This window comes from Caretta caretta, chromosome 2, assembly GCF_965140235.1.
Source record: "Caretta caretta isolate rCarCar2 chromosome 2, rCarCar1.hap1, whole genome shotgun sequence".
Classification (NCBI taxonomy): Eukaryota; Metazoa; Chordata; order Testudines; family Cheloniidae; genus Caretta; species Caretta caretta.
Window position 1 is genome coordinate 35,057 of NC_134207.1, and position 25,636 is coordinate 60,692.

The window sequence follows — 25,636 nt, forward strand, 5'->3', positions numbered from 1 at the left end:
TAGCACACCTAACAGACCAGGAGGGGAGGATGAAGTGAGTTACCACGAAGCGTAAACATGACCCTCTGCCCTCCTGACTTGAGTTGTTTTTCCAAAGCATGAGGTTTTGCAAGATGGAAAGTCTGGCAATAGTTAACTGTTGCTACACAGCTGGTTAACTGATGGAAAATTCCCTACTTGACAGGCTGAAAATCTCCACATTTAGCTTGTTCATCAAAAAACCTATGAAGCAGAATCTAAGTTATGTAACACTAACAAATTGGATATAAAAAGAGGAAAAAAAATCTGAGCTCAGTGGACACTTGGACACCTCTTATGTTCTCCTGCAGATGGAAACTTGACCGTTAGAAGTCTACAGTTACCCACTCAAGACCTCTTCAAGACCCTGGGTAAATACAAATCTGGGGGTGATTTGGGATGCTCTACTAACCTGTTGCAGACATGTGTAAGTGCTGGGGACTAAATAAAGCAGAAGCTTTGAGTGAAAGCACTTTTGTTTGCCTGCTTGTATCAATTATCTATCGGCTAGATGGCTGTCCCCCCACTGATTTATTTCCTCCCACCGCCTCACAAAGATTATGTGATATACTTATACCTTGGGGGAGCATCTTGTAATCCCAATATTCCCCATCTGTATATAATTGTGATATTACATATAAAGCATGCTTTGTAAGGTATCAGGGGAAATGTTATGACCTGCTGAAAGTCATTTCTCTATCCATATATGTATAGCATTAATGAAGTTACGAGAATTGTGTTGTATGGTTATCACTAAAACATACTATAAGCGGGAGAATCAGCCAGATATCAGCTCCCCAGAGGCAACAGCAAGCAAAGTAACCAATGCCTGGGCAGGGTGTCAAACAACCCATCAACAGCCATTGTCCAGCAAGGGAGCTACAATTCAATGACTCATCTGCATAAGGCCACACCAGGGGAATTCCTCAACCTTGTCTGGTGAGTCAGCAATGCCCCCCAGACTTGCCTGGACTTGTGTTCTACAAGCACATGGACTGAGGTTATAAAACAGACACAGTGAGCACATGCAGGGCCCCTTTCTCCTTCCCCCACCTACGCTGCAAGCAACTATAACACTGAGAAGATGACAAGACTCCAACAGAGGAGACTGGCCAAGGTTTAAGGAACAAACTTGTATATTAAGGACTGCAATATCCAGTAGGGTGAGAAAAGCTGCTTAATCTAGTTGCTGCCCAATCTAATAGGGTGGAGAGTTTAGACTGCGTGCTTATATTTTATTTCTTTTGGTAACTAGACTTTTTGCTTATCACTTAATATCACTTAAAATCTATTTTTGTAGTCAATAAATTTGTTTTACTGTTTATCTTTACCAGTGAGTTTGTATGAAGTATGTGGCAAATCTGCTCAGGTTTTGCAAAGGGTGGTGTATATCCACTTTCCACTGGTGAAGTGGCGAACCAATTAATAAATGTGCACTGGTCATCTTGAGCAGTGGAAGACAGTATATTCCTGAGGTACTGTGCTGGGAGCTGGGGGGATTTGATTCTGGTGCCTTTCTCTGTGTGATTTATGAGTGGCTCTCGGAGCATTAATGCAATCTAGGTGGGTGTTGGGTCTCCACATGCGGTTCTGCTAAGGGATAACAGCACCTAGAGGGGTTTGCTGCTGGTCACTAGTAAGGCATTGTGAGAGACAGCCCATACTGGAGAGAGTTAAGGGGGCACAGTGGTCCCACAGTCCCAGCACGCACCCTGGGGGTCCTGTCACAGTAAAGTTAACAAGAGCTTTAGGTTCAGTAAAACCCAGGGGAAACAGAATTGGAGCTCCAAGCAAGAATTGGTGGAGAGAAAGGGGACGGCTGGGGCAAACCAGCAGTTTTGCATTGCAGTAGAAGGTAGAGGACAGTGAGGTGAGGTAGCTCCGTACAGTTCTCATGTCGTAGTTCACGAGTCAATTCATGGATAAATTCCATTACTGAGACTTAGAGCTCAGGCCAGTGGCAATTATGTTCAAAGGAAAGGAAACATCTGGAAAAGAATAATAGTTGGAAATTGTTTTGGGAAATAGCTTGACTGATTTTGAACAGGAGCATAGTAATGGTCTCTGGAAGCCTGGGAGCTTGACCAGCCCCAGAGAATTCCTGTAGCTCTGTAAGCAGATGTTAGCGACGTTAGTAGGTAAAGAGATAGGTCAGTTAAAGGCAAGATTGGAGGAATTAGTGAAATATCAAGTCGAGAAAGACAAAGAGATATCCAGCTTGAAGGCTGAATCAGACACCTTCTGGGCTCAGATAGTGGGAATACAAAAGCAAGTGTGTGATAGTAAGAGAGTGAGTAAGAAGTTGGAGCAGGAAGTGTTTGGATTGAAACATCAGACAATGGAGAATAAAAGAATTATTAAGGCCTTACTGTAGGATTCTCAGGATAAGATTGAGGCAGATAATGGGAATGTAAAGGACAAAGTTGTGCTCTCAGAGCCAGGTTGGGAGAGCAGAAGGTAACAGTGACTGCAATTTGAGGAAGGGTGATGGGTCAGAGGAGGATCTCCACTGGTATCCTTCTCATTATGGGTATGAGAGGGATGATCCTCATGAGCTTCCTTTTCCTTTGGGCTCTTCTGGGAATTTCCCATATGGTCCATTGCTTGAAACACTGGAAGAACTACAGACGCCAAGGCCCATAACCCCTATGGTGAGGAAGATTGGTCCCCAAGGGGGTAACCCAGGAGGGGAAGAAGGGTAGAGGTCAGGCCTTCACCGCTGACCAGGGTAGGGCAGCAGGGAAATTGGTTGGTTTGTTAAGCTGAAGCACAGTCTTGGGATGGCTGGCAAGGCTAGCTGGCACCCCCAGTCTCACTCCGGCAGATGTGGTGGCAACTCTCACTCTCCTCTCAGAGTCAGGACTGGGGCTAGTGGTATGGGTTACCAGATGCTTTGGTCCACAAAGCCCCACTTTTAGATTTGTTGTTGCTGTCGGTACTTTTTCTTGGCTTAGGTTTTCCTTTCTTTCTATGTCGTTCTTCCCCCTCCTTCCGTTTACTCTTTCTCTTCACAACCCCCCATCCTTCAACTTGTTTTTTCTCTTGTGTTTTTGTTTTGAAAGTTAAGGGTTAATGTCACAGCTGAAAGTATTTTCCTGCCCTTGAAGATATGTTTGCCATGCAACAGAAAAGTTTACTTTGCTACTGCTACTTCGCAACTGCTTGGGAAACAGTTTTGAGAAAAGTAGAAAATTAACAAAAGAATGATTGGGCCCAAAGATTATTGTTTATTTTAGGGCCAAAAGGGGAGCTTCGTATTTTATGTGGAGTCAGAAAGAGGGACATTGGAACACAATTTGTTGTTAGATACAGGTGCCACTTATTCCTTGATGAATACCCAGAAATGAGAACCTGTTTGAATCTCTGGCTAGAGTTAAAACCTTACAGGGATTTAATGAGGCACAGAGTGTTGTTCCCTTTTGCAGAAACATTCTGTATCGGTTAGGGGAAAGGAAAATAAGGGGCAATTTGGTTTAATGGATTTTGGGAGGAAAAGGGATCCTGGGAATTCACGTTTTAAGGGAATTGAGATTGCTGATTTTGCTAACAGGGTCCTATGGGAAACGCCTCCTGGCACGTCCTGGGAATCAGTTCAGATTTCAGCGAGATACTGGATAGCAGCCCTTAAGGCATCTGAGGAATTGGAGTGGCCCTCAAAAGTCCTAGCAATTGCAGAAAAACACCGGAAGCTGTAGGCCAAAATTCTGATAGAATGTGGTAAATTTGAGGCAGAAATCCTAGTTACAGGCCCCAATCCCCCACCCCAGAAGCGGTATAAGTATCCAAAGGAGGCAGAAGCCATCCTGAAAGAAACATTTGATGAACTTTTGGGACAAGGAGTTTTAGTGGAACAGACAAGCCCTAATAATGCTGCTCTGTGGCCAGTCCTTAAAGGTGATAGCAGAACTTGGAGGCTTGTGGTAGATTTTTGTCCCCTTAATTGGGTGAACCTACTGATGGCCCCCGTTGTGGCAAAGTATGAGGAGGTGATGGTCTCCATTGTAGGAAGGGCCCAGTGTTTTTCAGTTTTTGATTTGGCCAATGCTTTCTTTGCTATCCCTTTACATAAGGAAAGCTATTACAAATTTGCTTTTACACTTCATAGAATCATAGAATATAAGGGTTGGAAGGGACCCCAGAAGGTCATCTAGTCCAACCCCCTGCTTGAAGCAGGACCAATTCCCAGTTAAATCATCCCAGCCAGGGCTTTGTCAAGCCTGACCTTAAAAACCTCTAAGGAAGGAGATTCTACCACCTCCCTAGGTAACGCATTCCAGTGTTTCACCACCCTCTTAGTGAAAAAGTTTTTCCTAATATCCAATCTAAACCTCCCCCACTGCAGCTTGAGACCATTACTCCTCGTTCTGTCATCTGATACCATTGAGAACAGTCTAGAGCCATCCTCTTTGGAACCCCCTTTCAGGTAGTTGAAAGCAGCTATCAAATCCCCCCTCATTCTTCTCTTCTGCATGCTAAACAATCCCAGCTCCCTCAGCCTCTCCTCATAACTCATGTGTTCCAGACCCCTAATCATTTTTGTTGCCCTTCGCTGGACTCTCTCCAATTTATCCATTTCAAGGGAAGCAGTTATGTTTTGCAAGGGTCCCCAAGAGCTGGAACGATGCCCCTATTAACTGTCATGCCCAGGTAGTCAAGATGCGAGTGGGAATGTCTGAAAAAGACAGTGTAATTTTTGTGTGTGGATAATATCCTAGTTTACACTCAGACCAAGGAAGAGTATCTAGAGGTACTGGACAGAATGTTACAAAAGATTCAGGAAGCTGGGTTTAAAGTAAGCCCAGCTGTGGTCCCAACAAGTAAATTATTTTGGAGTGATTTGGGAACACAAGGGGTGTCCCCCTGACCAACAGAGAGTTTTGCTGAGATTTTATTGAGGAATTTTCAAAGAAGGCAGCCCCACTGCATGAATTGTTAAAGAAGGGAGCAGGGTGAAACAGTGTTTGTGCTGCAGCTGGCAATTACAGATAGGGGAATGGAAGCAGTACTGAGTCAGAACTATAGAACAAGGCTCTGCCCCATGGCTTATGCCTCCAAAACGTTAAGTGAAGTAGAGGGGATTTACTCCCTGTGAAAAGAAGGTTTTTGGCACTAGTTTGGGCTTTGCAGCATTGGGAATATCTGGTAGGATTGTCCCTTGTGTTACTGAAAACTACCCACTCTCCAGTAAAACATGTACGCACAGGCAAAATTAATAACAGTCATGTGTCCAGCCTCAGCAAGCCCTAGACAAACCAGGGCTGATGAATTTGCTGAGCTTCAAGAGGGTGCTAAAAGCACAGTTAAAAGTTCAAGAGTTCCGTCCCAGGGAAAAAGTGTGTGTGTGTGTGGGGGGGGTACGACTCAGGCCTGGATGGGTCTGAGTAAAAGTTAATAAGTTTAGCTTAAATGTTTTAGTGATACCTCCCTATATAGGGAGGGGAAAAGTTTGTTCTGCTTTGTGTTTTAGATTATTAACCATTGTGACAGGGTCGGGCCAGATGGCTACACGACAGTAATAGAAGGCAGATATATTAGCCCCAGGTTAAGTAGGTCCCTTTTCCCTGGGTAAGGTAACAGGGAAGGTTCCAGAACAATCAGGAACCTTCTGGAGACAATTAAAGCAGACAGGCTGATTAGAACACCTGCAGCCAATCAAGAAGCTGTTAGAATCAATTAAGGCAGGCTAATCAGGGCATCTGGGTTTAAAAAGGAGCTCACTTCAGTTTGTGGTGTGCGTGTGAGGAACTGGGAGCAAGAAGCACTAGGAGCTGAGAGTGAGAACGTGGACTGTTGGAGGACTGAGGAGTACAAGCATTATCAGACACCAGGAGGAAGGTCCTATGGTGAGAATAAAGAAGGTGTTGGGAGGAGGCCATGGGGAAGTAGCCCAGGGAGATGTAGCTGTTGCACAGCTGTTCCAGGAGGCACTCTAGACAGCTGCATTCCACAGGGCCCTGGGCTGGAACCCGGAGTAAAGGGCGGGCCCGGGTTCCCCCCAAGCCTCCCAACTCCTGGTCAGACACAGGAGGAGTCGACCTGGACTGTGGGTTCAGAAAAATGGCCAAGCTGAGGGCTGCCATGAAGCTCCAAGGCAAGCAAATCCACCAATTTGTGCAAGACCCACCAAGGTAGAGGAGGAACTTTGTCACATCATATGGATGCTGGAAGATTTTGGAGACAATGCACTCCAGTGTGCTGCTGCTGGCATTTGGATTGCAGACCTGCTCTTTGGTGATGCGAATCAGAAACCCATTGTGTCTGAAGCATGGGGAGACTATCCATGAGTGACAGGAAAATGTAAAGTGAACTGTACCCTTGACATCACTACTGATCCCAACATCCCAGGAGAACAAATCACTCGTAGGCCCTTGGACTGAAATGACCCCACTTCAGTAAAATTGAAAGGCTTGGATTTGGACAAAGTAAATATGAGCGTGGGAATGAGCAAAAACTGGCAATGTAGCATGGTTTGGGTTGCAAATGGTCTACGCTGGTGCCTACGGAATCTCTACCACTTTGGTGGCAACTACAGCATCCTCATGTGGATAGTGGGGGAGCGGATTTGTTAGTGGGGAGAATTAAAAGCTACCCAGGTGGGTACAGTTGTCACTAGGTGGAACTGACAGGCTGTTGTTTAATTGTTGTAAGTCCAAATGTGTTCATTTGTGGACTGACATCCCCAAGAGGACAGCACTGGGGGAAAAGACAGTTCATTTTGGGCAAAAACAAACCCTTTCACCCCAACCACTGGACAAGAAGGTCTGGGGGAGGCAAGGCTACAGACAGTGATACCACGAGGGGAATGGAAGGTTCCTTTGCCCTGCATTTTGGAGGCCCTGTGTTCTCAAGAAATTTATAAGAGGGATAAAGAATGTTTTGATAATACTGTGGTTAAAATGGTGCCTTGGTAAAATAGTTATTAACATGCAGCCAATATGACAGGAAAATGGCTCCTCCGGGGACCCCATGGAATAAAAAGTACGAAAGTGTGAATTTTGGGACCACCTGTAATTAGTTTGGTCAGGGCATATGTGGTTCAAACCAATGTAAAGAAGCAATTGGCAATTAACCCCACCTACTCCCTCAAAAAGGCCATCACAGACCTAAGCCTAGCACACTTTTTGGCACTAGAGCCCCACTGTGAGTGATCTGTCCAGCCATTATCTGAAGGCTGAGGAAAAACTGGATAAATTTACATAAGGTCCCCAAATCTGGCAAGGGCCGGGTAAGAAGGGATCTATGGGGAGCAACTGAAACGAGGGCAGGGGTTCTTAAGAGCATAAATGAGGAAGTATTAGCAAACAAGATAGATGGAATGGGTTGACACATATAGATTATGGGTGATGTTTAAAGGAATCATAGAATATTAGGGTTGAAAGAGACCTCAGGAGGCCATCTAGTCCAATCCCCTGCTCAAAGCAGGACCAACACCAACTAAATCATTCCAGCCAGGGCTTTATCAAGCCGGGCCTTAAAAACCTCTAAGGATGGAGATTCCACCACCTCCCTAGGTAACTCATTCCAGTGCTTCACTGTGGAATTTGACATGAATGCAACAAAAATGCCCTGAAAGTACATGATGTGTGTTTGGAAATGGCTGAAGGAAAATCCCATAGCTTATGATCCTTGTGTCATGGTATAGGATTTGGGGATGTGATTCTGAATTTCAAGTGCTGGAACTTAAATATAATCAGTTAAGAGAGACAAATACTTTGTACTCTGCTGTAAAACCTGTACCCCTTGAGATGACTTTAACTGTTTTACAGACGTTGCCTGTACACCCTGATTTGCAGAACCAGCTGCACGCAGCCAAACAGGAAGGGTGTAGAGTCATGGTTATTGTGCATCATAACACCAATGAAATTAAATGCATATTTGCAAGAACTGGCCAGGACCTAACACACCAGTGGTGAGAAGTATTATTGGAATTGTCCCCGACTGGCACAGGGATCTTGAATTTGGCCCTGCACCCCATTATAGTCATTTTGGTATTCCAAATAGTAGCGGTTTTCTTTTTCAGTCTGATGACATATTGGACCTGGCGCAAAACTCAGCAATTCCAAGTCCCCTGACAGATGAGCCAGTGGCTCTCTCACCATTGCTCTTACCCTTAGAAGGGGAGTATGTACAACTTGCCACCGTGTAGTCATCATCCAGATAATCTGGTGTGCTGAGTGTGGGATGCCAAGAAGAAGATCATTTGCTCAGTCTCAGCTGAGCGCCTTGAGCTTTTGCTGCATCACAGCTCTGGTGCAACCAGAGTCCTTTGTGGGGATGACTATAGGTAGATAAAGACCCCTTATGATAACAAAACAAAAACAAAAAAAAAGTGGGCTTTAAGGAGGGGACTGTAGGAGCAGATTTTTGATAGCCCAGTAAGATGCCTGAACCACTGTCTGCAGCTGGAATACCAAATGTTATGCTTATTGCTGAAAGCAGCTAAAAGGAGGCCTTTCTGAAACCTTAGCACAACTAACAGACCACGAGGAGTAAACATAACCCTCTGCCCTCCTGACTTGAGCTGTTTTTCCAAAGCATGTGGTTTTGCAAGATGGAAAGTCTGGCAATAGTTGACTGTTACTATACAGATGGTTAACTGATGGAAAATTCCCTTCCTAACAGGCTGAAAATCTCCACACTTAAGTGCTAAGCAGAAACTAAGTTATTTCGATGCACAAGCTATGTAATACTAACAAAATGGATATAAAAAGAGGAAAAAATCTGAGCTCATTGGATACATGAACACCTCTCATGTTTCCCTGAAGACGGGAAGTTGGCCACTGGAAGTCTAGTGACCCTGGGTAAATATGAATCTAGGGGTGATTTGGGGTGCTCTACTAACCTATTGTGGATGTGTATAAGTGATGGGGACTAAATAAAGTAGAAGCTTTGAGTGAAAGCACTTTTGTTTGCCTGATTGCATCAACTATCTATCGCAGAGGTGGGCAAACTACGGCCCGCAGGCCATATCTAGCCCGCGGGACCCTCCTGCCCGGCCCTGAGCTCCTGGCCCGGGAGGCTAGCCCCCAGCCCCTCCCCTGCTGTTCCCCCTCCCCCGCAGCCTCAGCTCACTGCGCTGCCGGCGCAATGCTCTGGGCGGCGGGGCTGAGAGCTCCTGGGGCAGCGTAGCTGCAGAGCCCGGCCTGACCCGGTGCTCTGTGCTGCACGGTGGCGTGGCTGGCTCCAGCCAGGCGGCACGGCTGTAGTGTCACCAGCGCTCCAGGGAGCGCGGTAAGGGGGCAGGGAGCAGGGGGAGTTGGATAGAGGGCAGGGGAGTTCAAGGGTGTGGTCAGGGGGCGGGGGTGTGTATAGGGGTCAGGGCGGTCAGAGAACAGGGAACAGGGGGGTTGAATGGGGACAGGGGTTCCAGGGGGGCAGTCAGGAAGGGGGGGTTAGATGGGGTGACGGGGGGCACTCAGGGGTGGGGGGTCTGGGGGCATCAGGGGACAGGGAGCAGGGGGTGGTGGATGGGGCAGGAGTCCCAGGGGGGCCCATCAGGGGGCAAAAAGCGGGGGGTGGGGGTTGGATAGGGGTTGGGTGCCAGGCCACGCCTAGCTGTTTGGGGAGGCACAGCCGCCCCTAACTGGCCCTCCATACAATTTTGGAAACCCGATGTGGCTCTCAGGCCAAAATGTTTGCTCGCCCCAGATCTATCGGCTGGATGGCCGTGTCCCCATTGATTTATTTCCTGTCACCGCCTTGCAAAGAGTAAAGTTACCAAGAGCTTTGGGTTCAGCAAAGCCCCAGGTAACACCTTTGTAACTCTTCATAGTTTGCTTTGGACTTAACTATCTTGAGTAATTTTATATCATCCGAAAAATTTGCCACCTTCTTCCAGATCATTTATGAATACATTGAACAATACTGGTCCCAGTAGAGATCCCTGAAGGACCCTAATATTTACCCGTTTCCACTGTGAAAACGGACCATTTATTCCTACCCTTTGTTTCCTGTCTTTTAACCAGTTCCTGACCCATTACTTATCCCATGACTGCTTACTTTGCTTAAGATCCTTTGGTGAGGGACCTTGTCAAAGGCTTTCTGAAACTCCAAAGTAAACTATGTCCACTGGATCACCCTTGTCCACATGTTTGTTGACACCCTCAAGATTGGTGAGGCCTTAAAATTCTGCCTTATTTACTCTGTTGTTTAGCCATGGTGGTATTTTTTTAGTCCTCTTACTGTTTTTTTCCATTTGGGGTACACATTTAATTTGAGCCTCTATTATGGTGTTTTTAAAAAGTTTCCATGCAGCTTGCAGGCTTTTCACTTTTGTACTGTTCCTTTTAATTTCCATTTAACTAGCTCTCACTTTTATATAGTTCCCTTTTCTGAAATTAAATGCTACTGTGGTGGGCTTCTTAGATATTTCCCCACCCTCCACAAGGATGTTAAATTTAATTACATTACCGTCTCTATTATCTAGTGGTTCAGCTGTATTCACCTCTTGGACCAGCTTTTGTGTGCCACTTAGGAATAAATCAAGAATTGCCTCTCCCCTTGAGTGTTCCAGGATTAGCTGCTCTAAGAAGCAGTCATTAATCGTGTCTAAACTGTATCTCTGCATCCTGTCATGAGACAACACGTATCCAGTCAATATGGGTATAGCTGAAATCCCCTATTAATATTATTGAGTTTTCTATTTTCCTCTAATCTCCTTGAGCTTTTCAGAATCACCATCATGGTCCGTAGTATATTCCCTTTCTCTTATTATTCAAGCACGGAATTTCTATCCCTACAGATTCACTTAAAAAATTTACTGTATTTGACTATACATTTTCCCCCCCACACACAGTGCCACACTCCTACCAGCACAATCTACTCTGTCATTCCTATATATTTTGTACCTTGATATTACCATGTCCCCTTGATTATCGTTCCACCAAGTTTCTGTGATGCCTACTATATCAATGACAGGTTTCAGAGTAACAGCCGTGTTAGTCTGTATTCGCAAAAAAAAAAAGGAGTACTTGTAGCACCTTAGAGACTAACCAATTTATTTGAGCATGAGCTTTCGTGAGCTACAGCTCACTTCATCAGATGCATACCGTGGAAACTGCAGCAGACTTTATATATACACAGAGAATATGAAACAATACCTCCTCCCACCCCACTGTCCTGCTGGTAATAGCTTATCTAAAGTGATCATCAGGTGGGCCATTTCCAGCACAAATCCAGGTTTTCTCACCCTCCACCCCCCCACACACACAAATTCACTCTCATAGAATCATAGAATATAAGGGTTGGAAGGGACCCCAGAAGGTCATCTAGTCCAACCCCCTACTCGAAGCAGGACCAATTCCCAGTTAAATCATCCCAGCCAGGGCTTTGTCAAGCCTGACCTTAAAAACCTCTAAGGAAGGAGATTCTACCACCTCCCTAGGTAACGCATTCCAGTGTTTCACCACCCTCTTAGTGAAAAAGTTTTTCCTAATATCCAATCTAAACCTCCCCCACTGCAGCTTGAGACCATTACTCCTCGTTCTGTCATCTGATACCATTGAGAACAGTCTAGAGCCATCCTCTTTGGAACCCCCTTTCAGGTAGTTGAAAGCAGCTATCAAATCCCCCCTCATTCTTCTCTTCTGCAGGCTAAACAATCCCAGCTCCCTCAGCCTCTCCTCATAACTCATGTGTTCCAGCCCCCTAATCATTTTTGTTGCCCTTCGCTGGACTCTCTCCAATTTATCCACATCCTTCTTGAAGTGTGGGGCCCAAAACTGGACACAGTACTCCAGATGAGGCCTCACCAATGTCGAATAGAGGGGAACGATCACGTCCCTCGATCTGCTCGCTATGCCCCTACTTATACATCCCAAAATGCCATTGGCCTTCTTGGCAACAAGGGCACACTGCTGACTCATATCCAGCTTCTCGTCCACTGTCACCCCTAGGTCCTTTTCCGCAGAACTGCTGCCTAGCCATTCGGTCCCTAGTCTGTAGCTGTGCATTGGGTTCTTCCGTCCTAAGTGCAGGACCCTGCACTTATCCTTATTGAACCTCATCAGATTTCTTTTGGCCCAATCCTCCAATTTGTCTAGGTCCTTCTGTATCCTATCCCTCCCCTCCAGCATATCTACCACTCCTCCCAGTTTAGTATCATCCGCAAATTTGCTGAGAGTGCAATCCACACCATCCTCCAGATCATTTATGAAGATATTGAACAAAACCGGCCCCAGGACCGACCCTTGGGGCACTCCACTTGATACCGGCTGCCAACTAGACATGGAGCCATTGATAACTACCCGTTGAGCCCGACAATCTAGCCAGCTTTCTATCCACCTTGTAGTGCATTCATCCAGCCCATACTTCCTTAACTTGCTGACAAGAATACTGTGGGAGACCGTGTCAAAAGCTTTGCTAAAGTCAAGAAACAATACATCCACTGCTTTCCCTTCATCCACAGAACCAGTAATCTCATCATAGAAGGCGATTAGATTAGTCAGGCATGACCTTCCCTTGGTGAATCCATGCTGGCTGTTCCTGATCACTTTCCTCTCATGCAAGTGCTTCAGGATTGATTCTTTGAGGACCTGCTCCATGATTTTTCCAGGGACTGAAGTGAGGCTGACTGGCCTGTAGTTCCCAGGATCCTCCTTCTTCCCTTTTTTAAAGATTGGCACTACATTAGCCTTTTTCCAGTCATCCGGGACTTCCCCGGTTCGCCACGAGTTTTCAAAGATAATGGCCAATGGCTCTGCAATCACAGCCGCCAGTTCCTTCAGCACTCTCGGATGCAACTTGTCCGGCCCCATGGACTTGTGCACGTCCAGCTTTTCTAAATAGTCCCTAACCACCTCTATCTCCACAGAGGGCTGTCCATCTCTTCCCCATTTTGTGATGCCCAGCGTAGCAGTCTGGGAGCTAACCTTGTTAGTGAAAACAGAGGCAAAAAAAGCATTGAGTACATTAGCTTTTTCCACATCCTCTGTCACTAGTTTGCCTCCCTCATTCAGTAAGGGGCCCACACATTCCTTGGCTTTCTTCTTGTTGCCAACATACCTGAAGAAACCCTTCTTGTTACTCTTGACATCTCTGGCTAGCTGCAGCTCCTGCTGGTGCTAGCCCATCCAAAGTGACAACTCCTTACATAATCAAGTCGGGCTATTTCCTGCATAAATCCAGGTTTTCTCACATCCCCCCCACCCCCATACACACACAAACTCACTCTCCTGCTGGTAATAGCTCATCTAAACTGACCACTCTCCAAGTTTAAATCCAAGTTAAACCAGAACATCGGGGGGGGTAGGAAAAAACAAGAGGAAACAGGCTACCTTGCATAATGACTTAGCCACTCCCAGTCTCTATTTAAGCCCAAATTAATAGTATCCAATTTGCAAATGAATTCCAATTCAGCAGTTTCTCGCTGGAGTCTGGATTTGAAGTTTTTTTGTTTTAAGATAGCGACCTTCATGTCTGTGATTGCGTGACCAGAGAGATTGAAGTGTTCTCCAACTGGTTTATGAATGTTATAATTCTTGACATCTGATTTGTGTCCATTTATTCTTTTACGTAGAGACTGTCCAGTTTGACCAATGTACATGGCAGAGGGGCATTGCTGGCACATGATGGCATATATCACATTGGTTGATGTGCAGGTGAACGAGCCTCTGATAGTGTGGCTGATGTTATTAGGCCCTGTGATGGTGTCCCCTGAATAGATATGTGGGCACAATTGGCAACGGGCTTTGTTGCAAGGATAAGTTCCTGGGTTAGTGGTTCTGTTGTGTGGTATGTGGTTGTTGGTGAGTATTTGCTTCAGGTTGCGGAGCTGTCTGTAGGCAAGGACTGGCCTGTCTCCCAAGACTTGTGAGAGTGTTGGGTCATCCTTTAGGATAGGTTGTAGATCCTTAATAATGCGTTGGAGGGGTTTTAGTTGGGGGCTGAAGGTGACCGCTAGTGGCGTTCTGTTATTTTCTTTGTTAGGCCTGTCCTGTAGGTAGTAGGTAACTTCTGGGAACTCTTCTGGCTCTATCAATCTGTTTCTTTAATTCTGCAGGTGGGTATTGTAGTTGTAAGAAAGCTTGACAGAGATCTTGTAGGTGTTTGTCTCTGTCTGAGGGGTTGGAGCAAATGCGGTTGTATCGCAGAGCTTGGCTGTAGACGATGGATCGTGTGGTCTTGACAAATCAGATGTCAAGAATTATAACATTCATAAACCAGTCGGAGAACACTTCAATCTCTCTGGTCACGCAATCACAGACATGAAGGTCACTATCTTAAAACAAAAAAACTTCAAATCCAGACTCCAGCGAGAAACTGCTGAATTGGAATTCATTTGCAAATTGGATACTATTAATTTAGGCTTAAATAGAGACTGGGAGTGGCTAAGTCATTATGCAAGGTAGCCTGTTTCCTCTTGTTTTTTCCTACTCTCCCCCCCCCCCCCCCCCAGATATTCTGGTTTAACTTGGATTTAAACTTGGAGAGTGGTCAGTTTAGATGAGCTATTACCAGCAGGAGAGTGAGTTTGTGTGTGTATGGGGGTGGGGGGGATGTGAGAAAACCTGGATTTATGCAGGAAATAGCCCGACTTGATTATGTAAAGAGTTGTCACTTTGGATGGGCTAGCACCAGCAGGAGAGTGAATTTGTGTGTGTGGGGGGTGGAGGGTGAGAAAACCTGGATTTGTGCTGGAAATGGCCCACCTGATGATCACTTTAGATAAGCTATTACCAGCAGGACAGTGGGGTGGGAGGAGGTATTGTTTCATATTCTCTGTGTATATATAAAGTCTGCTGCAGTTTCCACGGTATGCATCTGATGAAGTGAGCTGTAGCTCACGAAAGCTCATGCTCAAATAAATTGGTTAGTCTCTAAGGTGCTACAAGTACTCCTTTTCTTTTTACTATGTCAATATCCTCCTTTAAAAGCAGGCACTCAAGTTCACCCATCTTAGTATTTAGCCTTCTTCCATTTGTATACAAGCACTTATAAAATTTGTCAATATTTACTTGTCTGTCTTCATGTGATGTAATTGAATAGGGCTCTTTCATCTGACTGTTTCTCTTCAGCTCCTACCTTTCATAGAATCATAGACTTTAAGGTCAGAAGGGACCATTATGATCATCTAGTCTGACCTCCTGCACAATGCAGGCCACAGAATCTCACCCACCCACTCCTGTAACAAACCTCTAACCTATGTCTGAGCTATTGAAGTCCTCAAATTGTGTTTTAAAGACTTTGAGGTGCAGAGAATCCTCCAGTAAGTGACCTATGCCCAGTGCTGCAGACGAAGGTGAAAAACCCCCAGGGCCTCTGCCAATCTGCCCTGGAGGAAAATTCCTTCCCGACCCCAAATATGGCGATCAGCTAAACCCGGAGCATGTGGGCAAGACTCACCAGCCAGGCACCCAGGAAAGAATTCTCTGTAGGAACTCAGATCCCACCCCATCTAACATCCTATCACAGGCCATTGGGCATATCTACCGCTAATAGTTGAAGATTAATTAATTGCCAGAATTAGGCTATCCCATCATATCATCCCTTCCATAAATTTATCAAGCTTAGTCTTGAAGCCAGATAGCTCTTTTGCCTCCACTGCTTCCCTTGGAAAGCTGTTCCAGAACTTCACTCCTCTGATGGTAGCATAGGGTTCAAGGACAAGGCAAAGTTTGTACCTTGAGGAAGTTTTTAACCTAAGCTGGTAAGAATAAGCTTAGGGGGTCTTTCATGCAGGTCCCCACATCTGTACCCTAGAGTTCAGAGTGGGGAAGGAACCTTGACACATCCCAAGACCACATTAGCTTTCTTCATGGCCATATCACATTGGCAGCTCATAGTTATCCTGTGATCAACCAATACTCCGAGGTCCTTCTCCTCCTCTGTTACTTCCAATGATGCGTCCCCAGTTTATAACCAAAATACTTGTTATTGATCCCTAAATGCATGACCTTGCACTTTCATTATTAAATTTCATCCTATTACTATTACTCCAGTTTACAAGGTCATCCAGATCTTCCTGTATGATATCCCCGGTCCTTCTCTGCATTAGCAATACCTCCCAGCCTTGTGTCAGTTGTCACGGAGTCCCCGGGTGATGCTCTGGAACTGCTCCCTACAAAACCAGTCAGGACTCTGGGGAAGTCTCCTTTCTGTGAGCAGACTGTCTTCAGGACACACAGCTCACATAACTTCCGCCTTCCTGGGTCTGACCTCGGAGCATTCAGCATCCTCTGCCCCTCCATGCGCTTCCCACAGCGAGTCTGCCCAGGCGGGGTCCTGGGGAAGCCAGAGGGTCCTGCACCCCAACTCTGCAGTCAGACGTGACTCTCAGCCAGCCAGTAAAACAGAAGGTTTATTAGACGACAGGAACACAGTCTAACACAGAGCTTGTAGGTGCAGAGAACAGGACCCCTCAGCTGGGTCCATTTTGGGGGGCAGTGAGCCACACAACCAGGTCTGCACTTCACTCCATGTCCCCAGCCAGACCCAAATTGAAACTCTCTCCAGGCCCTCCTCCTCTGGGCTTTGTCCCTTTCCCGGGCCAGGAGGTCACCGGATTCCTTTGTTCTCCAACCCTTCAGCTCTCACCTTGCAGGGGGGAAGGGCCAGGCCATCAGTTGCCAGGAAACAAGGTGTCGGCAATTCTCTGTGTCCAGACCCCTGTACACACCTGCCCTCTAGGGCTCTGCAATGATCATACACCCTTATCCCACCACCTAGATACTTAAGAACTGCATAGGGGAAATTGAGGCACCCCCACAATATTCAGAGGAAACATTAAGAACAGTCCCGCTTCATCACAGTCATCCACAAACTTTATTAGCACATTCCTGCTTTTTGTGCCAAGGTCAATAATAAAAAGATTAAATAAGATTGGTCCCAAAACCGATCCCTGAGGAACTCCACTAGTAACCTCCTTCCAGCTTGACAGTTCATCGTTCAGTGTGACCCACTGTAGTCTCCCTGTTAACCAGTTCCTTATCCACCTTTCAATTTTCATATTGATCCCCAACTTTTCCATTTTAGCTAATAATTCCCCATGTGGAACCATATCAAATGCCTTACTGAAATCTAGGTAAATTAGATCCACTGCATTCCCTATGTCTAAAAAATCTGTTACCTTCTCAAAGAAGGTGATCAGGTTGGTTTGACACGATCTACCTTTTGTAAAACCATGTTATATTTTGTCCCAATTACCATTGACCTCAATGTCCTTAACTACTTTCTCCTTCAAAATTTTTTCCAAAACCTTGCATACTACAGATGTCAAACTAACAGGCCTGTAGTTACCCGGATCACTTTTTTTCCTTTCTTAAAAATAGGAACTATGTTAGCAATTCTTCAGTCATACGGTACAACTCCTGAGTTTACAGATTCATTAAATTTTTTTGCTAATTGGCTTGCAATTTCATGTGCCAGTTCCTTTAATATTCTTGGATGAAGACTATCTGGGCCCCCCGATTTAGTCCCATTAAGCTGTTCAAGTTTGGCTTCTACCTCGGTACCTTGGTAATATCTACCTCCATATCCTCATTCCTATTTGTCATCCTACCATTATCCCTAAGCTCCTCATTAAAGACTGAGGCAAAGTATTTATTTAGATATTGGGTCATGCCTAGATTATCCTTAACCTCCATCCTCAGTGTTTAGCCGTCCCACCTCTTTCTTTGTTTTCTTGTTATTTAGACGGCTATAGAACCTTTTACTATTGGTTTTAATTCCCTTTGCAAGGTCCAACTCTACACGGCTTTTGGCCTGTCTCACTTTATCCCTACATGTTCTGACCTCAATAAGGTAGCTTTCCTTGCTAATCTCTCCCATCTTCCACTCCCTGTAGGCTTTCTGCTTTTTCTTAATCACCTCTCTAAGGTGCTTGCTCATCCAGCTTGGTCTACAACTCCTGCCTATGTATTTTTTTCCCCTTTCTTTACCTAATCAACTTCTAGTCCCTCCTCTCTATATCCTAGTAAAGAACCCCCATTAAGAGATCCTCACCCAAAGGATCGGTCTCAGTCTGAATCATGTGTTGCCTTTCCCCCAGCCATTAGTTTAAATCTCCTCTATGAACTTTTTAATTTTACAGGTCAGAAATCTGGTTCCATTGTGGTTCAGATGGAGCCCACACTTCCTATATAGGCTCGTCCTTTGCCTAGTTCCTAATAAACCTAAAACCCTCCTCCGTACACCATCATCGAATGATGAGTCCAAGAGACTGAAATTTACATGTGCAGCAAGACTAATGCTCTTTTAACAGCCAGAATTTCCAGGAATCTACCCTCACAGTAATTGGTTGGCTCAAGAGGACATGCTGTGGCCACTGAACCTGAGCTACATGCATCTGACTCTGAGACTTATCACTGACAACATTCAGACAAAGCGTGTTGTGGATTTTTCTCACTTTCGGCAGGAGTTCTCCTTGGAATTTTTGCCTTGATATCAAAATCTGTGTTAAGAGCAATATTTTGAAGTGCTTTAAAATCTACATCGAGGTATTGGACTGGTTGCTACTTAAAAGTTTCACCAGCATAGCTCTGGCAGTTAGCGATGTGAAAAATCACATCCCTACCTGACATAAATTGCTGGCAAAAGCTCTAGTGTAGAAAGAGTTATAGAGGCAAACAAGTCCATTAAAAAGAAAGTCAAGGAAATTAAACGCCCATAAAGTACTTTAAAGCAGAGTTAAAGTTGCCCAGTGCAGCCTCATGCCATTCCAGCATATGGATGTTGGCAAAAGATAAAGCCTCTGAAAACCAGGAAATAAACTAAACTACATGACACCCCTGCAACACAACCTTAACTCTGCCCATATCCCCTAACCCTGGAGCAGGCAAATGTCACTGGGATTCAGTCAGGAAGCGTGGTGCAAAGGTTAAAAAACTATGCAGGGGAGTGGCAAATTTTCCATCTCTTGCAGTCTTCAAGTCAAGACTGATGCCTTTCAGGAAGATGTTTTCGTCAAACACAAGGTATTCAGCTCACTATAACGGTAACTGGCTGAAACTCCATGGCCTCAAAATGTATTAATCAATAGGAGTAAGGACTAAGCACATGCCATTACATGTTGTGTTCCTCAGATTTGAATACCAGCATTTATCTGCATGCACTTCAGCTGTAGCTTTAAATGAATGGTGGAAGGATAAGTTGGAGCAGCTTGGCATAGCTGTGACTGTGATCCGCAGAGAGATGCATGTGAAACCAGATGGAACAGGTATTCCTCATTTCAGTGCTGAGCATTGTAGATTGTGTTAATAAAAAGTGACAAGTGTGTGTTCTTGTGTCACGGAGTCACCAGGCGATGCTTTGGAACTACTTCATATGAAGCCAGTTAGGACTGCTTTGAGCAGGGGGTTGGACTAGATGACCTCCCGAGGTCCCTTCCAACCCTGATATTCTATGACTCTGGGGGAGCCTCCTCTCTCTGAGCATATGGTCTCCGGTGCAAGAAGCTTACACAGCTTCGGCCTTCCTGGGGCTGACCTTGGAGCATTCAGCATCCCCTTTTCACACCGTGCACTTCCCACAGCGAGTCTGCACCTGCAGGGCTCCTGGGGAAGCCAGGGGGCCCTGCACCCCAATTCCGCAGTCAGACATGACTCTCAGCCAGCGTAAAAGAGGAGGTTTATTTTTAGACAGGACCACAGCATAGAACAAAGCTTGTTATTACAGACATCAGTGACTTTCAGCCAAGTCCATCTTGGGAATCCTGGGCTAGACACCCTGGATTCCCCCTCTTCCAGTTCCCCCAAGACTGCCAGCCTCCAGCCACCTCACCTCTGACACCCCCTTCATGCCCCTCCTCCTTTTCGTTGCCTCGCTTCCTGGGCCAAAGGTGTCACCTGGTTGAACCCCCCTCCTGGGTCTCAGGTTACATAGCTGCAAATAGCTAGGCAGTCTCACCTGCCCCGAGAGCCTCAGCAAAAATCTCACACCCAATTCCCACCACCGAAGTATTGGTGCAGTACACAGGGAAACTAAGGTACACACAGTATCCGTACAGGACAGTAAGACTCACATGCAACATAGCAAGACTAATAAAACCCCCACTTCGTCACATCTTGCATGGGGATTGTCAGCAGTCTGGTGGCATACAGGACTCAGTGAGGGGTAACTGAAAGCAATGACTCAGAAGGAATCCTCAGTGCAAGCGTAAAGGGGTGGTAACGTTATGAAAGTCTGAGATGGATTGTATGCAGTAGGCTCAGTGAGTGCAGGCCAGGTGTAGGTAGCTTCTGTTCCCTACACCGGACCTACCCCAAGTTTTGCCTTAGCAAAGAGAAGGTGTTAGACTTTGTGCTATCCTGCTCCCGTGCGCTGTTCCCTAAGTGTTCTGTGGGAGGGGATGGTAGAGTGCTCATGTGTGTGTCATTGGCCTGTCGGGGTGTTGCTGAAACAAGGCAGAGTTGAGGTTGCATTGTGGGGTGTTGTGAATCTTAACTCTTCATTTCCTCGTCTAATAATCAAGGGAACAGGAATCCTTACCCAGTGAGGTCAAATTATCATAGTTCTCCTGCATGACTTGCCTGTAGAGAACTCTCTGAGCAGGGTCCAGCAGAGCCCACTCTTCCTTGATGAAATACACAGCCACCTCCTCAAAGCTCACTGGCCCCTGAAAGAGCAAGAGCCACCCCCTCAGAATCCGCTGCCCAGTGACAACCCCACTATTCACAGGGGTGGAGGGCCGATCACATAGAAGTTCTGGAAGGTGGACAGTCAGCAGAGTCCCACCCCCACCCCATCAGAGCAGCCAGGAAGCATCAAGGTGAGGGGAGAAAGAGAGCCCTTCACCACTCCCAGCAGATAGAGGGGGCAGGGGTCTTCACATACATCACTCACCTACTAGCCAGAGGTTGATACAGGAGATGGAGTCCCCAGCAGGGCGCAGGGACAACTCCCTGGCAGGAATCCCAACACCCTCCCCAGTGCCAGCAGCGGGATGGGATGGGAGTCTTCCCTAGGCCGCAATGGTGAGTGCCCCTTCATATCTCATAGCATCCTCTAGCTAGTAGGTTCAGGCTCCAGCATCTGGGAATTTTCCCAGCCCAGTTGATGGGGGTTGTTTCCTGTTCCACAAGTTAGGAAATTTCCACTAACTCCATGGGTGTGTTCCTAGAATCTAGGCACCACAGTAAACAAATCCCAGCAGGTTTGTCACACCCTGTCCCACTCCCTTTCTCCACCCTGTGTATTTCCTGCCCCTTCCCACCTCCGACCAAGTTACACCCTGCAGAAGCACCCACCTCCTATGTATTTACTGCCTTTCTCCATCCAACAGGAACCCACCAGAAACTCCCTGATAATCCCTACCTGAACTGGTTTCACTGCAGCTATTTCCCTTCCCTGTCCTCCAGAAGGATGGGATGTAACGCTTCAGCCTGTCAGGGCAAGAAGAGGACAGTAATGTTACATCACAATTCCCCCCAGGCTCTTTATTCCTAGAAGAATTCTGCACCACAGTGGTTGAAACAATGATCTATACAGTCATAGTTTATGTCAATAACATCACAGAAGAGTGAAAGCTTCACTCAGGGCTGGACCGCAGAGGCTCAACACCTGGAGGCTGAGTTTGAACAGCTGGAGACCAGGGCTATTAGAGGGGCACAGCGCGGGGCCATAAGGATCAGGGATGCCTTGAGGCAGCAACCTGAAGCTGAAAGCCACTAATATTTGGTGCTATGCTCGAGATTGCAGTGCTTGTAATGCTAGGAGGTGACTGGTGCATATGATGCAGTAAGTGGGTTTAACATAATTGCATAACATAATTGCACTAACTGGCTGACCCCAGACAAGCACACGAGCCATAAGACCCTCAAAATACTGAGTAGCCACAGGGGCAGGGTAAATCACTCTTCCCAGACCGTGCTGTACACTGGGCATGTGGCTCTTGGGAAGAGCCAGCATGCTGGATTAAAAGTTTTCATTTTCCAAGTATAACAAGGACGGGGGGGGAATTTTCCTCCAGGGCAGATTGGCAAAGGCCCTGGGGGTTTATCGCCTTCCTTTGTAGCTTGGGGCATGGCTCACTTGCTGGAGGATTCTCTGCACCTTGGGAGGCACTGATAATCATTCCTGTCCCCATACTTTCCATAGGATGTGATCATTATGGAAGATATCTCGCTGCTGAGGGTGAGCAGGGAATCAGGGTCTTCTCCAAGCCTGCAGCTTCCGCTCTGGCCCCTATGCAGCTCGCCTGTGTGCAGCAATGGTTCCCCCATGACGGCACAGTGGCCCGGGAAAGTTACCGTTAATGCGGCAAGAAACAAAGCAGCTCTGCCAAGGAACCTGCAACAGTGGATTGCCCAGTATCTCCAAGAGAGTTTTCTGGAGATTTCTGAGGGAGATTCCTGTGAAGTGAAGGCGTCTATCAACAACCTGTTCCGCCGCTCAGAATAGGCATGCGGTGGGAGACAAGCCTGCTTTCTGCAACCCTCCTGCTCCCAACAAATTGCTTCAAATTGCAATAGAGGTATACAAGAAAGAAACTGTGTAAGGGCCTTCTCTCACTGTGACAGTCTGAGGCCCTGTTCTTAGGCCAATGCCTTTGGCTAAGCAGCAGAGGCAGCCATAAGCTGGGAAGCATACGGTCACATCCTCACATTCCAAACTAGTTAATATGGGGCTGTTAGGAAGGTGATCCGATCTATCACCTCCAGAGAAAGGGAAGAGCCTAGAAGATGTAAAAGGAAATTTAGTTTGATAGTTTTCTGTCTGGTAAGAACTCACTTATCAATAGACACAGCTGGGAAACCCTTATGTCTTTATAGACGTAGTTGTGAAATCCTTACTTCTGTATTGTTTTGTCATTATAGTTCCTCTCAAGGTTCCTTCCCCACTCAGAACTCTAGGGTACAGATGTGGGGACCTGCATGAAAACCTCCTAAGCTTACTTTTACTAGCTTAGGTTAAAACTTCCCCAAAGTACAAACTATTTTATCCTTTGCCCTTGGACTTCCACTGCCACCACCAAACGTTTATCTGGGTTTATTTTTATTAGGAAAGCGTTGTTTGGAGACGTCTTTCCCCCCCAAAATCCTCCCAACCCACTTCCTGGGGAAGATTTGGTAAAAATCCTCACCAATTCGCATAGGTGACCACAGACTCAAACCCCTGGATCTTAAGAACAAGGAAAAAGCATTTAGTTTCTGAAAAAAAGGATTTTAATAGAAGTAAAAAGTAAAAAAGAATCACTTCTGTAAAATCAGGATGGTAAATACCTTACAGGGTAATTAGATTCAAAACATAGAGAATCCCTCTAGGCAAAACTTTAAGTTACAAAAAGACACACAGACAGGAATATTCATTCTATTCAGCACAACTTAATTTCTCAGCTATTTAGAGAAATCATAATCTAACGCATATCTAGCTAGATTACTTACTAAGTTCTAAGACTCCATTCCTGTTCTGTCCCTGGCAAAAGCATCACACAGACAGACCCTTTGTTTTTCCCTCCCCTCAGCTTTTGAAAGTATCTTGTCTCTTCATTGGTCATTTTGGTCAGGTGCCAGTGAGGTTATCCTAGCTTCTTAACCCTTTACAAGTGAGAGGATTTTTCCTCTGGCCAGGAGGGATTTTAAAGGGATTTACCCTTCCCTTTATATTTATGACAGTTCCCACTTTGCTATTGTTTATTTGCATGGTCTCTGTCTGGTTCTGTGATTCTGTCTGCTGTACAATTAATTTTGCTGGGTGTAAACTAAGGTGGTGAGATATAATTGGTTAGCTAATCATGTTACATAATGTTAGGATTGGTTAGGTAAATTTCAGTAGAATGATTGGTTAAGGTATAGCTAAGAATATTACTATATAAATTAGGGGCCAACAGGAAGTAAGTTGGGATTCGAAAATAAGGAAAAAGGAACTTGGATTTAAGATTGCTGGAAGTTCACCCCAATAAACATTAAATTGTTTGCACCTTCAGACTTCAGGTATTGTTGCTCTCTGTTCATGACAGAAGGACCAGGGAAGTGGGAGAGTGAAGGAATAAGCTCTCTAACACTCCTGATACACCTTACTGGGTTGTAAATTAACTATCAACTCAAGAAAGGGACCTACATGTTGCTGTAAAGAGCTCAACGAAAAACTGCACTCAGTGCACAGCTGCCGCAAAAAAGTTAATATTTGGATTCATGAGGAATGGGATGGAGAATAACACCAAAAGTTTGTATATAAATCAAGGGGGCAGCCTCTAATATCCTGGGACCACCATGGCTACTACACCACTGCATACAGTATATATATATTTTTTTCATAGATTCATAGATATTAAGGTCAGAAGAGATCATTATTAACATCTAGTCTGACCTCCTGCACAATGCAGGCCACAGAATCTCACCCACCCACCCCTGCAATAAACCTCACCTATTTCTGAGCTACTGAATTCTTCAAATCATGGTTTAAAGACTTCAAGGTGCAGAGAATCCTCCAGCAAGTGAGCCGTGCCCCAAGCTACAAAGGAAGGCGATAAACCCCCAGGGCCTTTGCCAATCTGCCCTGGAGGAAAATTCCTTCCCGACCCCATATATGGCAATCAGCTGAACCCTGAGCATGTGGGCAAGATTCACCAGCCAGATACCCAGGAAAAAATTCTCTGTAGTAACTCAGATCCCACCCCATCTAACATCCCATCACAGGCCATTGGGCCTATTTACCATGAATAGTTAAAGATCAATTAATTGCCAAAATCATGTTATCCCATCATACCATCCCTTCTATAAAATTATTGAGTTTAATCTTGAAACCAGATAGGTCTTTTGTCCCCACTACTTCCCTTGGAAGGCTGTTCCAGAACTTCACTCTTCTGATGGTTAGAAACCTTCATCTAATTTCAAGTCTAAACTTCCCGATGGCCAGTTTATATCCATTTGTTCTTGTGTCCACATTGGTGCTGAGCTTAAATAATTCCTCTCCCTCCCTGGTATTTACCCCTCTGATATATTTATAGAGAGCAATCGTATTTCCCCTCAGCCTTCTTTTGGTTAGGCTAAACAAGCCACGCTCCTTGAGTCTCCTTCATAAGACAGGTTTTCCATTCCTCGGATCATCCTAGTAGCTCTTCTCTGTACCTCTTCCAGTTTGATTTCATCCTTCTTAAACATGGGAGATCAGAACTGCACACAGTATTCTAGATGAGAATATATCAATCTTTGAGAATTGGAGAGGAAATAGAAAAAAAATAGATAATGAGAGAAAACCACCAAGAGCTGAAAGGATTTTATACTGATTTAAATAAGTGAGAGTAGTGGGACAGTTTGAAGGGACTGTGTATGGAAATTCAAGAAACAGACAGTAAGTCTCCTGCCCACACACACCATTCACATGGGCAGCAGGGAGGCATTTGGGAAGCTGCTTTAAGAGAGCAAGTGATAGGCGCGTGGAACAGGAAGACTCCCTGGCAGTGGGGAGGGGCCAGCAGAAGAGGTGGGCATGTAACTGGCAGCTGATGGTTGGGGGGTGGGGAGCTGTGTTGGGCAGTTGGGGGTCAGGAGCTGGGACTGGACAGTCTCCACTGGGGACACTTCTTCCTCCTTTCTTCTCCTGTGCCCTTTCATGCCTTGTTGCTGGCAGAGAACGGTCATCCCATCCCATCCCATCCCACCCCAGAGGTAGCCATGTCTCAGTGCTGTCCAGGCTACACCCATTAACCTCCTTCCCATTTGCTGAATGACTCAGGGGAACA

At 45.8% G+C, this 25,636-nt stretch overlaps 1 protein-coding gene and 1 long non-coding RNA gene across 13 annotated transcripts in view; one reads left to right on the plus strand and one right to left on the minus strand.

The window, feature by feature from the left end:
• The window catches only part of LOC125632950 (uncharacterized), a 40,145-nt gene that overhangs the window by 13,446 nt on the left and 1,063 nt on the right, over positions 1-25,636 (minus strand). For 3 of the 10 annotated variants that reach the window (XM_048841908.2, XM_075124811.1, XM_048841907.2), the window contains exons 2-3: positions 21,268-21,335; positions 20,443-20,569 (exon numbers count right to left, since the gene is read on the minus strand). The exons of 1 other annotated variant lie outside the window; for it this stretch is intronic. In XM_048841908.2, coding sequence (XP_048697865.1) covers positions 20,443-20,476 — 34 coding nt within the window. In that variant the 5' untranslated portion in view covers positions 20,477-20,569; positions 21,268-21,335. 6 more of the 10 variants (XM_048841910.2, XM_048841911.2, XM_048841909.2 and 3 more) reach the window with 5 other exon arrangements.
• Positions 302-23,877, plus strand: LOC125632951 (uncharacterized). 3 transcript variants are annotated; one of them, XR_007355449.2, is made up of 3 exons: positions 302-389; positions 8,641-8,819; positions 19,038-19,111. It is a non-coding gene; the product is annotated as an uncharacterized LOC125632951 (long non-coding RNA). The 3 variants fall into 3 exon arrangements; XR_012666811.1 differs by lacking the exon at positions 302-389 and adding an exon at positions 1,073-1,181; XR_012666810.1 differs by lacking the exons at positions 8,641-8,819; positions 19,038-19,111 and adding an exon at positions 22,051-23,877.